Raw genomic sequence first — 12887 nt, forward strand, 5'->3', positions numbered from 1 at the left:
AACCAATGGCTGTGTCAGTAGGTTTACAAATGGTACCATCAGAAAGTGCTCTCCAGGAGCTTTCAAATGAAAGGTCATGTCAGTAGGTTTTAAATGGTACCATCAGAAAGTGCTCTTCAGGAGCTCTTAAATTTCGAATGACGTCTCATGCAAGTTTAGCATACCACCTCATTTCCTGATTGAGAGCACACCTTCCTCCTACTGATTAATTCCTATCCTAAGTATTCATTTTTTGCCTTTCATTACACCGACTTGAGTCGAATCCAAAGAAGTCATTTCTTCTTCCCCATTAGTCCAATCCATCATTTAATGTGACAGATCGGATTGAAAACTACTCGAGAAAAACCCGGCCAAATTAACGTGGATCATCTTCAATGAATTGAATGCTATTTTTTCTGCCCATTAGTAGAGGAGTGACATTAGGAGATATCAGTTTTTAATTAACTCGTGATGACCTAGTATGCCGGTGTTTATTTTATATCCAGGAGCTGCTGTGTCGTTGTCGTGCGAGCTAGTCCGACACTTTTTCCGTTCATCGCTGCCTTGCCATTTGTTTCAGCCCTCCGACCTAACGACACTGAATTATTAACGAACGGAATGAATGAGCCGAGGATGTAAAGAGACTCACTGAACCTCATGAATGTGGGATAACGCCAATAATTGTGAAACGGTCCTTTAACTGTCTCATTCCACTTCAATATGCTCTCTTGTTGCTGTCGGAAGATTCTGTGGTGCAGCTCAAAAGCCTGTTTATAGTTTGTTTGTGTGGGACATCACCCAGGGCAATGTCAAAGAGAAATTCAACCATAGGGGGGCGTCATGGTAAAAGACCATGATGGGCTTTCAGGGTGGCAGAGTAAGACATCGGCACCAGTCATCTCCGTGATCAGTGTGAGTTTTGTCTCTCTCGGTTTATGTCGTCTTTCTGGGGGAGATAGGTCGGGGGCAACTCTGACAGCATAGGTATCCACTGGTTGCCCCACCACACCTTGTTTTATCAAATACCGATTCAACGGCCCAGACAGTATCCAACCCAGACAGTTCCCGTCATCAAATATATCCAATTCAACTTGTCTATTGGGCAACAGCGGAAATCGATATTTGTCGGTATGATTTAACACGGAGCAATATTTACATTTATGCCATGATATTGAACCGTAAATCGAGCGTGTTTGTGTAAAGATTCAATTTCCCGGCTGCTCGAGTGTTGTCAGGACAGTGCTGCCATCTGTGGACTGTTTGTTGAACTCTCAATGAGATTCAAATGTCAATACCACGTTGCCCTTCTCTTTCAGAAGATACTGACTGATGTTGCTTTCAATATTTGTTTGTCATCGAAATTTTCCGTCTTTTTAGAAAAAGAAAGATACGGAGACCACACCAGAACCGGAGAAACCCGCAGAAGGAGCAGGAACACCCAAATCAGGTATTGTGGGGGGAATGTTCGGGAGACAAATATCGTGGGTCTGATGGTTGGGAGGGGGTGGTATTGGGGGTTTACACAAACACAGAACTGCATGCGGTTGTCTGGATATGGGCTAGAGAGGTTTCCAGTTTACTTGAATATGAAGACATGTGGGAGATTTGTATTTTCATTTATAGCACGAGCATGAGTGTGGTGGTTCAAGTTGTACATTGATAAAGGTGACATTGGAATGAATTTCTTAGAATGTGAATTACTCTCTTTGCCTGGTGGTGTTCATTTTGTTTTACGAGGTGAATTTTCATTTGCCTCCCAAAATTACAAAAATAAAACAGCTGCAAGTATTTCGGGGTCTACAGTACCGATATCAAATCAAATCTCGAAGTTTTTCCCGTAATCATGTTTTCGTTTCTAACCTTCGACTTGCAGAACCCGAGGCCGAAGATGCACAAAAAGGTTACGAGGCGGAGAAGGATAAAAAGGCGGGAAAAGACGACGGGACGGACCTGATGACATCCAATAAGGGTCAGGCAGCGGCTTCCACCGCGTTAATGGCGTCCCCCGGCATTTTGGCAGGTCCGTGTTTTCCCCACCCCCCCGAGTGCTTTTCACACAATGAATTTAAAACGATACGCACACAGTTGTTGTGAGATCAAATGCGGTGATTCAAAGTCTCCTGTCTTGTTCCGTCAATAGAAGGCTCTGTTGTGATGTTCTGAGATGGATCTTGTGCATAGGTTTTTCTCATCGACTGCACATATTAGATTCATTTGCGTTGGGTTCACCAGAAGATTGTCCAAGTTGCTTAAACATTTAACAAAAGATGAAGTTCCAGAAACTAACTGACCTCTGACCAAAAACCAAATGCCTTTGACCCTGATAAGAGGTTGTGTGATTTGCTGGACAGGTTGAATCACATTAAGTTGGACTTGTAGTGTTATGCTAGGACTTCTGATAACAAAATACGCCATCCCACTCTTATGATACTAAGAAATCAAAATAGTATTTCAGAAGAAAATCTCGCAGCTCGTGTCTTGAGGATAGAATGTAAGACTGTGGGAGAATATAGAGTTTGAAAAGCACTGTGGCCCCTACTCCCCCCTGCCAGCTGCTTCATATTTTGACTCAAACCCCTTTAATTTAACCCTCAAAGACTGAAATTTTCATGGTTAGATTTTTGCAAGGAATGGAGCGGTCTTCTGACAGAGAAATCGGATGCCCTTTTCAATTTCACGCAGCCTTGTTTCAATGCACAGTGCAGCACAAAAACTGATTCAGTTCCAGTTTCTGGTTAATTTTGATTACCAGCACAACCTAAAAAATTTCAGTCTGGAGAGGGTTGATACTGCCACTTAGTTCTCTCTGCCGTTCAGCTTCTAAAGTGATTTTAAACTCAGTTTCCAAACTTTGATTGTCGCCTCAGCCCACTTTCTTCATAGTCGTTTCTAACTTGATGACCTGTCCCGTTTTCTGTTACGCCAGACGTCTGTGTCCCTGTGAAAGTTTGAGTCGTTTGTCCGAGTTTCGAGTATGTGATGTCTGTCATGTCGGTTCATAAACATTCTAAACATAACAAGTTTTGGACTTGAATTTTTGATTACGTCGTAGTACAAATATCGAAAAAATTGACATTGTTTTTAACTAAGGCTGGCCCAAAAACTTGGCAAAGCTACTTGTGCTGATCAAAAAAGAGGCAAAGTGCTCTCTTGGTGAAGGCATCGTTATTTGTTTCAAATATTTGTTGCTGCATTTAATAATCCCATTAATAGATTGCGGATCTTAGAATGAAATAGCTCTATGTTCTGTGGTTTTGGGTTTGTCGTTCAGGCCCGAGGTGGGCACGGTGCACCTTGATTAGAGATGTGGCGCGGGCGGGGTGCACTGCAATTTTTGCATGACTTTCCGACATGGTCATTCGTTTCCGGATCCCCAAAGTAGGTGTAGGCTAGGTCATGGATGCAACATTTCCTGAAAAATGTTACTAGTCTACGGTGATGGCTTATGATAAAGTACTTTGACAGTGTGTCTGTTTTCAGATAAGTTTCAAGATTTTATTCAGACCAAATTTTTTAAACCTCTTTAACTTTATTTACTAACTAAAGTCATTCAGCTTTGCCCTGCAATTGCCAACTGACTAATTTCTTGTGAATAGTTTCGTTGTGAGCCTTGAAAGTTGTTCGTCTTTTTGACAGTACGTCCTGATATTAGCGCTGGGTCATTGAAGTAAGATTTCAGCCCTTGCCAAGAGTATGTGTGCTATGACTGACCCATTGAAACTTAAAACGGCCCATATTTGTGTGTTACCCAAAATGGTTTGGATATGTGTGTTGAATGCCCCTCGTTCACTCTTTGAACTCAGGACTCGCTCGTACTGAGTTCAAGTTTTAAGACTGTCTCCAAGTGTCGTTCCCATCTAATGCCCCCTGCCAAAGAGTTGTGTTACTTAACTTTACCCCTGAGTAGTGAAAACTATTGCCCCCTTGGGACAAGAATGGATTTTGCTCACTTGGAAAATCGCTCAAATGCATTTTCTCTACAAGACGTCAATTGGTGTGTCTGCAACAGCTGGACTTGTGTTAGCTAGTTTGGATTTTTACCTCTTACCAATGAATTTGATGAAGTAGTTCAACCTCATACGGCTGTTTTAAGAAAGTGTTGGTAATACTTGAACTATGAAATAATATCTAAGCTGGAAATCAAGGAAGTAGAGTGGCGAAAAATCGATTGTGGCAGTTTTCTTTAACGTTCTTATCTCTCCTCCCTTGCAGGTATCATCGGTGGTACTATTGTCGGGTTGCTGTGCGCCATTTTGCTCGTCCTCTTCATTGTTTACCGGATGCGGAAAAAGGACGAAGGAAGTTACGCCCTGGACGAACCCAAACACTCGCCTTCCATGCATTCGTATCAGCGGGCGCCAGCGCGGGAATTCTATGCATGAGCGGTACGCCAGAGATTGATGTCATGCTCCAGGGGTATTCTGGGATAGGCAGACTGTAAAATATTTACTTATTGCATGCAGGGAAAGTGTGGGACGCTATTGAGTTGGTATTCTGATGCATTATGAGATAGATTTCCTCAGGTATTGTGGGATAGATATCCTGATGCATTGTGGGACATGTTCCGAAGCATTGTGGGTAGAAAATATGTTACCCAATTCAGTCAGGACAGCTGGACCAGAGCAGTACTGGTAAGCTACATTCAGACATTTGCATCATGGGATAGCAGCAGATGACATGTTGCCATGGATACAGGACACCGAAGACCACTGGAGGATGGAATTAAACTTTGGTTGAGTTAACGACTCACTTTAAGGTGGCGCTACAATACTCAGGCAAAGTATTTTGTACAAAATGCCACCTTTGGGGGACACGGGCACGGAGCTCAAACAGAAACTAAGGGACTAAAACAAGATTTGACATTTTTAACTCCATCTTGCTTTCGTACAACCGCCGCTGTTCATAATAGTCTTCAATTTTTCATTTCAATTGAAGTGATTCCAACTAGCTACAGTTATCTATGGAGACCCCACGCTTTGTATATAGCATTTTTGACTCGTATTCTTGTTTAGCGATCCTTTAAATACCCATCATGCAATAATTGCTGCTGATGTGTAGTATCGCTGCGACATGTCAAATTCAATGAATTCAGTATCTGTAGGGCAAGCAAGTTGCTTGTGTCCATTTTGGTTGAAAACCTATTATTTTTCTACCAAAATGTACTGGCAAAAATTGGATATTTGTGTTTGAACTCCTGAGGCCCGTGTCCCCAGTTATGAGATGCCTCATAATACGCTCCTGGAGCATTGCTCACGATTCATATGTCATGGGGAAAAGAATGCATTTCATCATGTCATCATAAACCGGGGAATTTGGTCGCAGAGATGTTCTGTTATACAGGTCGTCTCGAAAAATTCATCTCTTTCTGTTCATATGATTCTTATGCAGCTGGATTTTTGCGAGACGCTCTGTATTCTGGTGTTTTTGAGAGTGAAGTCTTTTGTAGAAATGTGAAAAAAAAGAAAAAAAATGTTTCTAAGTTTCCTACTCGTAAAGACTCTGTTTTCGTTTTGATGTTTCTGCCTCTGAGGAACGTCGTGTTATTCATTCCGTTCAATATTTCTGTCTCAAGTTTCTTCAGACGTCTAAAAGACAGGAGAAAAACTGCATTTTCTTTATCGCGACAGCTTAAATGACACTGTGTTTCTAAACAACGAATTTTAAGAAGAATAAGAGATGATTTGAACAAACTTTTAGACATCTTGCGACTAGCATAATATGATAGTTTCTCAACCCAAACCTTGGACAGTTGCTGTTTAACATGGCTGACTGTCGGCCATTTTGAAAAATGTCTCGCATCGTTGCCATAGCAGCATAAACATCATTGTTCATAAGAAATGTTGCAATTGTATATCATTGTTTCTTTATGTACATTATGTATCTATTTCTTAGAAACGACCTTGAGATCCATTTCCACCCGATTGTAATGTACACAAAGTACGTCTGCTCGATATTTCAAACTTCTGCTGACTAGTTTTGACTAACATTCATAGCTGTCTAACCATTGGCTTCTTGTCATCATAAAAATACAGCTATTTCGCTTGTTGTAAACGACACCAGGGTTGAATGAGCTAAAACAGTTAAGTAATATTATCATGTCGCTTTGATGTTCTGCCCCTGTGTGTTTTTGTACTGTGGTCAGGTCTTCCAATATGATAAGAGACTCTATAAATAGCGTCATACATGTATAACGACTGTCACAATTTTGTAAAAGCTATTGATGAACTTTTCAAAACTTTGTAATTTCCCCTGGGTTTCTATTTTGTCTTGTTTCTGTATTTGTCGATGCATTAGTGAGGTTTCTATTAGTGATTTGTTCCACGTAGAGGTGGAATTCGTTTTTGAGAGGCTCTTTTGCTCATTATTGGAGTGGTCTTCTTCTGAGGCTTGTTGAGGAGTTAGCAAAATTATGAGAACAGCCATTTTCTAATTCCAAGGAGAACTAGAGTAGCATTTTTTTCAATTTTTTTATTTCGATTGGTTGTTTTTGAATTGTGTGCTAAGTGTTGCAGAGAATTGGGTTACATTCAGAGGATTTGTGACTGACCTAATTTTCTGCTACACTCCTGTTTGAGGCACAGTAGTGCCTGTTGACCTATCGGTCGTTTTATGTGTTCATAATCAAAATTTAGAAAATGGGAATAATTTTAATTGCAAATTTTATATCATGTCAGAATGGTTAAATGAATCATGAAATATGGTCCGCCACTGAAGATAATGTTTTAGTTTAAATTTAAAAATGTTTTAGAAATTTCTTGAGTTGTGTCTAACATTGTTATGACAACAAATTAACAAAAGTACAGCCATGTCACGATTGGCTGATGTCAAAATGATTGTTTTCTTCAAAACAAGACATTTTCGCCAAAAATCTTTGTTGGAGAAAAATATATGTTTGCATTGTTGATGCAGGTCAATGTTGATGTGCAGGTCAAGGTCAAAATGTAATTATCAACTGTAAATAGACACATTTTTGAGATGCACCCCTTCTGATGAAATGGAATCTTCTTGTTGAGTAAATTTTTCGAAATGCACACCTCTGATAAAATGGACTGGTCAGGGAGAGTCCATTCACCTGTTGTTTGAACCTTGATGGTCATCTTTTCTTCTTCCAAAGTAATCATTACCAGTTACACCTCTGTCTGCAATGGACTTTCCCAGTTACAAGATTGTAATGTCCTCTTGAAATCTTATCCTAACGGCTTGTGAGATTATTGGCCTGCTCGAGTTTGGTTCAAAATGTGGGAAAAGCAACCAGACACTCCAGTCTCCGAGACGTAACACATTCTCTTCTCTATGCAACCCCGTCTTCATTTGGAGGATCTGTCGTTTCAGTCTCTTTCCCTTGCTTGAGACTGTTGTAGTGTTTTCAGAGTTGCTTCAGACTGATCTTGTCATTATGGAGATTTTCCAGCAAATAGGGGATAATGATTTATAGAGTTCATATAATTATGTTGAAATAATGCATGAAATCATCATAACTAATGACCTCACCCCTGGGTTCTCATTTAGATACTAGGAGTTTGTTTCATGTATATTGTGGAGAACCTGGGAATGAGGTTGATACTGTTAACCTATTAACTTTTGTCAACCTCGTTTTGAGAAAACTTGTTGAAAAAGCAATGTTGATATGAAATTGTATGCTAGTATTAGATAATGTGGTGGGTAAAATGAAAGGGTCAACATTGCCTTGAAAACATTTAGCTATCTTTAGGCAGAACAAATCTTGTTGTATGAAGAGGGGGGCTGTGCATGTGGCAGAACGGCCATTACATATACACGTACTATAGACTACACGTAGATAGATATTATCATACTGGTAGGACTATCCACGCAAAAACCGGATAGCACCGACGTCATTTCAAAGATCACCAACAATATATCCACCTATAGGCCTATAGTGTGCTCTTAAGATAGCATGCACAAGTCTATTTTTACAGAGTTTTGCATATGTGCGTATGTTACTATATATATACATTGTAATATCCTATATATACCATCTCTCGCCAACGTCAGAGGCGGTTACTGCACTATATGTCTCAGTTCAGCTGTTCTAAAGGTGGTCCAATAAAAACTGCCCAAAAAAATAGTTTTGAAAAAGAATACAAAAATTTAATCCTTGCAGTACTTTTCAATTTTTTGGTACCACCCTGTACTGTGACCTATTCTGATGTTAGCGTGAGTTGTAGTTTATACCGGCTCATTAGAAAATTAGTCCAATTCGATATTTGCAACGTTTGGAGTTGGTTCGGGCGGCAGGAGTGTTTCTTTTGGACCTATGAGAGAGATAGTTTCTTCAACAACCACAAAAATTGGTCAGCACAGTCTCCATGGTGTCTGTGGGAATCAAAGTGCATCGCTCGGCGTTTTTTCTGTGGAATTTGTCCGAGAACAATCACTGATTATTACTGTAATCAGTAACAGCCTCAAAGCGTTGATATTGTAACACTGTTAGCCATGTAACATAAATGAGTCACAAATTGTTTGATGGAATTTGTTAAACTTTGTCACGTGATCTTTTTCTACGCAAGTTTCAATGGCCGTGATTTGCAACCTGGTACCTATAGAAAAATGTTTCATGTGGACGCGGATGATTGATGTTATATGATACGGTATTCAATAACCTCTTCCCTGGAACGTTTTTCTGTTGGGGCCGAGGTTGCCAGCTTTGTTATCTCTCCCTATGCAGTGGTCGTGTTTGAGAAGTTCTGTTAAATATGTCTGTTTTTGAGTCGATTGTTTGGAAAACTGTATTATTTTGTAAATAACATAGAAACGATGTCGGTCGCGGCTTACGAAAGAAATGTGGTGTAACAGCTCAAAGAATTTAGGACTTTTCAGAATTATGGTAAAATGATAACATGAAATATAAACTATCGATCAAATGGTACCAAATTGAAATAGGTTTGGTGAAAAATTTTCAGGCTCCTAAATTTTGCCCCCAAAAATATTAGGTTCGTGGAAATATGGGTGTTTGCAGTAACTGAAGACTTTAAGCTGCTAGGCCACTTGTCTAACAAAACCCACTGTAAAATTAGGATCACATTTGAGCCAGCCCTCGACATTCGCTGTAGATAGTGCTTTTCCTTTCACATGACGACCTGCTGTTGATGACAGGTCAGACTAAGACAAATCCGTGCATATTGAAAAACATGATTACAAAAGTTGATTGCGAATTTTTGCTATCAAGAAGTTATGAATAATTGTAAAATTAAGACACTAAATCATAGTTATCGTGAGAGGAAATTTTATTGAAAAGTCTAATTCATCCAAATTTGTGACTTGTGCTAACTGCAAGCTCAGTCAGGAGCTGTCCCAGCTCAGTTCTAGCTGTAGGGCTCCTGACCGACTTTATAGTAAATGCTCACTCAATTTTAGATGTCTGCAAATTGGGACATGTTATTTCAATCACCTGTCGTCTGTAGTTAGGTCACCCACCAAAAGGTGGCATGACTTTATCATGCCGCCTTTCGGACCTTTTGTATCATGTCCGAATCCTGTTTATGTATTGAATGATCTTATTAAACACAATTTATACAAATTTGGTTGTTGTTGTTATTATTTACACCTGTCCATCCCATAACTCTGAAGTTTTTGAGGACATTGAGACGGTGGTTTTAGGGTGCATAAACATTCCATTAGGGGAACTCTGTGTCTGTTCGGGAGTAGATTGCACTGCCCCCTATTGTTCGCATTGGGAAACATCTTTGGACCATGGAACAACCGACCGGCAGGGTCTATTCTACAGACCAAAGACTTTACAGACCTCGTTTTTTGGCTTTCACTTTTGTATTAATGGAGATTTCCATGAAATGTAAAGTGATATTAGACCAGAAACGGTTTTTGCATATGCCCAGAAAGAAATTTTTGAAAAAAATTAAATTTTAGTACCGTGATTTTGAAGAAATAGAAGTCTGTAATTCTCAGAATTCTAAATAAGAAAAAACAGACCAACTCCAAAGGCAAATTAAGATATTTGAAACACATTTTTTTAATAAAAGATTAAGTTTGTTATGTGAAGGGTGATACAACGATTATGAATATGTCAACAAACAATCGATAATTTTAATAGTTAAAGAAATATCACGAATTTTCTGAACTCCTCTCAAAACGTCAACAACAAAAAACATGGCCGCTGGAAGGGAATTGTGTGAAGTTTAGAATGGCGGTACCTGACTGTGACGAAGACTTGTGAAGATGTGACACTAAATGCATAAGGATTTACCGTGGCTCCATGTAATCTATATGCTGGGGAGGACCACGTTCTTCAGAAATGACTTTTGCCAATGAGACAGTAGACCGGCCTGGCCCTTCCCTCTAATGAATGTTCCTTTTCGCTTCTTGGTGCGCCTTGTCCCCAACTGTGTGCCATTGCTCTGATCTGCAGGGTGTGTCAGGTTGTGCATGGTGCCCCATGTCTCTTCTGGATGTGCCCTCCCCCTTCATAGCGCACCATGGCAGTGTTGCTACTTAGTGTACCAAGTCCATGCTCCTTTACTAGACGTACTCTGTCTGATGTGGATGTCGCTCTCCCAACAAAGTGACCATGTTTCTACAGGGTGGACCATGTCTCTACTGAATGTATCATTTTCACTCCAGGGTGTGCCGTGTTTCTAATGATATACTATTGCTGGGTGTGCCATATGCTGCAGGGTGTGCCATGTTTCTATTCGATGTGCCTTGTCAATGCAGAGTGTTGATATGTAGCTACAGAGTGTACTATGTCTCTGTTCGATGTGCCATCTCTGCTGGGCGTGATATGTCTCTACTGGATGTGTCATGTCTATCCAGGGTGTGATATGGCGCTGCAGGGTTGCACTATGTCTCGTTCGGATATATACTTCCTCTCGACATGGTGTATCCTCTCTGCTGGATGTGCCATGTCTCTACCGGATGTGCTCTTTCTCTTCTCGATGAGCCATCCCAGACACATTGCACCATGTTTCTGTACAAGGTGTGCATCTACAGGGTGTAACATGTCTCCTCATGATGTGCCTTCTCTCCACGCAGGTTGTTCCATATCTCTGCTAGATACGCCAAGTCTCTACATGGTGTCATGCCTCTTCTCGGCGTGTTCGGCCTGATTTGGATGTGACCTCTCTCTCTCCCTATGAGTTTTGTCGCGATACGGTGATGTTGGTGATGCAGTCACATCGGCTCTCACATCGTGTGGGCAAGACGGCAGTGCAGCCTGGTCCCATTCGGCTTGTGGTTCTGACTGTCTCGCATCATCTCTTACCGTGTCGGCAAGACGGTGGAGCTGCAATGACCGATCGATTTGGTCTGGTTGTGACTATCTCAATACTATACCTATCAAGTTGTTTTATATATACCCGTCAGTTTCTTGCGGCATTGCTCCCATGGGTACGTCTTGTATACGTTTCATGTAGTACTGCTGGTCCACGGAAGGGGAGCGAGGGAGGAATAGCTTCTCCGTCTTTCATTCAAAGAAGGGAAGAGAAATGAGAAAGTCATAACAAGACTGAGTCGGCCGTGGCAGCTTCGCCGTCTTGCCGGCACAGTGAGCGTATTGAGATAGTCACAACCAGACTAAATCAGTTACGAAGACTTGTAAAGATATGACACATATGGATTTACCGTGGCTCTATGTTGTTTATCTGCTGGGGAGAACCATGTTCTTCAGAAATGTCTTTTGCCAATGAGACAGTAGACCGGCCTGGCCCTTTCCTCTAATGGATGTTCCTTTTCGCTACTTGGTGCGCCTTGTCCCCAATTTTATCAGGTTCTACGTGGTGCCCCATGTCTTCTGGACGTGTGTGCCCTCCCCCTTCAAAGTGCACCATGGCAGTGTTGCTACATAGTGTACCAAGTCCATAACCCTTTACTAGGCGTACTCTGTCTGAAATTTTTGCGAAATTTTGCTTGCTTTCAAAGTCCATTTTTGGGCTACTTTACCGAATGACAACTTGTAATTTTGATGAATATCGAAAGCGTAAATAATAAACTTCACAAAAATTCCCTTCCAGCGACCATGTTTTTTGTTGTTGACGTTTTGAGAGGTGTTCAGAAAATTCGTGATATTTTTTTAACTATTAAAATTATCGATTGTTTGTTGACATATTCATAATCTTTGTATTACCCTTCACATAACAAACTTAATCTTTTAATATGTAAAGAGCGAGCTCTAGTGAACTCACACTACTGTTTGACATGGGGAGCCCTTCTCCAGGGCAGGGATCCAGGGTTTCCCCTCAGACAGTGAGCCCGGGAATCCGTTAGTCACTCACTGTGAGCACACGATTGGTGTGGTCGTCGTTTGCTATCTGTGCTAATACAGACGACTCACGAGCAGGAAGACGTTTTTTTATGCTTCGCGGTCGTGAGCTGAAATAAGAGGAATAGAATAGGAGAAAATTATGAAGTTTGGTATTTTTGTGAATTTTTCCCCCCAAAGTTTTGGGTGTGGCCACAGCATAGAGATTTGACCAGCCATAACTCTCAGCTAGACAGGCGGAGCAGCATAAGCTATCAATTCATCTGAGCGCACCCAACGTACGCGAAAACGGACCACTTGAATTTAAAAAAATTTGCCATGTGTGAATACTACTGGCTATAAATTTCAACAATCATGTTACGTCACGTAGACTTGTTTAAAAATACCACAAAAGCCAAGTTTCCGCGAAGTTATGTCACTTGTTGTCCGACTCCTGTTCATCCGACCGTGACCTCAGTATTTGATCAATCAGCTTTATATTGTGAGCATTTTCTTGTATGGGTCAATGAATTTGATTGAAAATCACAATTTGAACAGATGATTGGTTTGGTTACCTCTCTGACGTAACGTACTCAATACGGGCGTTGAATTTGGCTGTGCTCCTGGTATGACAGACCGGTTTTGGGAACACAAGCGTTCAGTTGTGTCGACGCCAAGTCGAAGCACTGGTTCAACA

The 12887-nt window shown here is 40.9% G+C and overlaps 1 protein-coding gene across 16 annotated transcripts in view; it reads left to right on the forward strand.

Moving 5' to 3' along the window:
* The window catches only part of LOC135503416 (syndecan-like), a 66957-nt gene extending 57440 nt beyond the window's left edge, over nucleotides 1-9517 (forward strand). For 13 of the 16 annotated variants that reach the window (XM_064796977.1, XM_064796979.1, XM_064796982.1 and 10 more), the window contains 3 exons: nucleotides 1357-1426; nucleotides 1853-1999; nucleotides 4192-9517. In XM_064796977.1, coding sequence (XP_064653047.1) covers nucleotides 1357-1426; nucleotides 1853-1999; nucleotides 4192-4361 — 387 coding nt within the window. In that variant the 3' untranslated portion in view covers nucleotides 4362-9517. The remainder of the gene's footprint in view (nucleotides 1-1356; nucleotides 1427-1852; nucleotides 2000-4191) is intronic. The other 3 variants (XM_064796987.1, XM_064796990.1, XM_064796993.1) reach the window with 1 other exon arrangement.
* The last annotated feature ends 3370 nt before the right edge of the window (nucleotides 9518-12887 follow it).

This window comes from Lineus longissimus, chromosome 19 (genome assembly GCF_910592395.1).
Source record: "Lineus longissimus chromosome 19, tnLinLong1.2, whole genome shotgun sequence".
Taxonomy (NCBI): Eukaryota; Metazoa; Nemertea; class Pilidiophora; order Heteronemertea; family Lineidae; genus Lineus; species Lineus longissimus.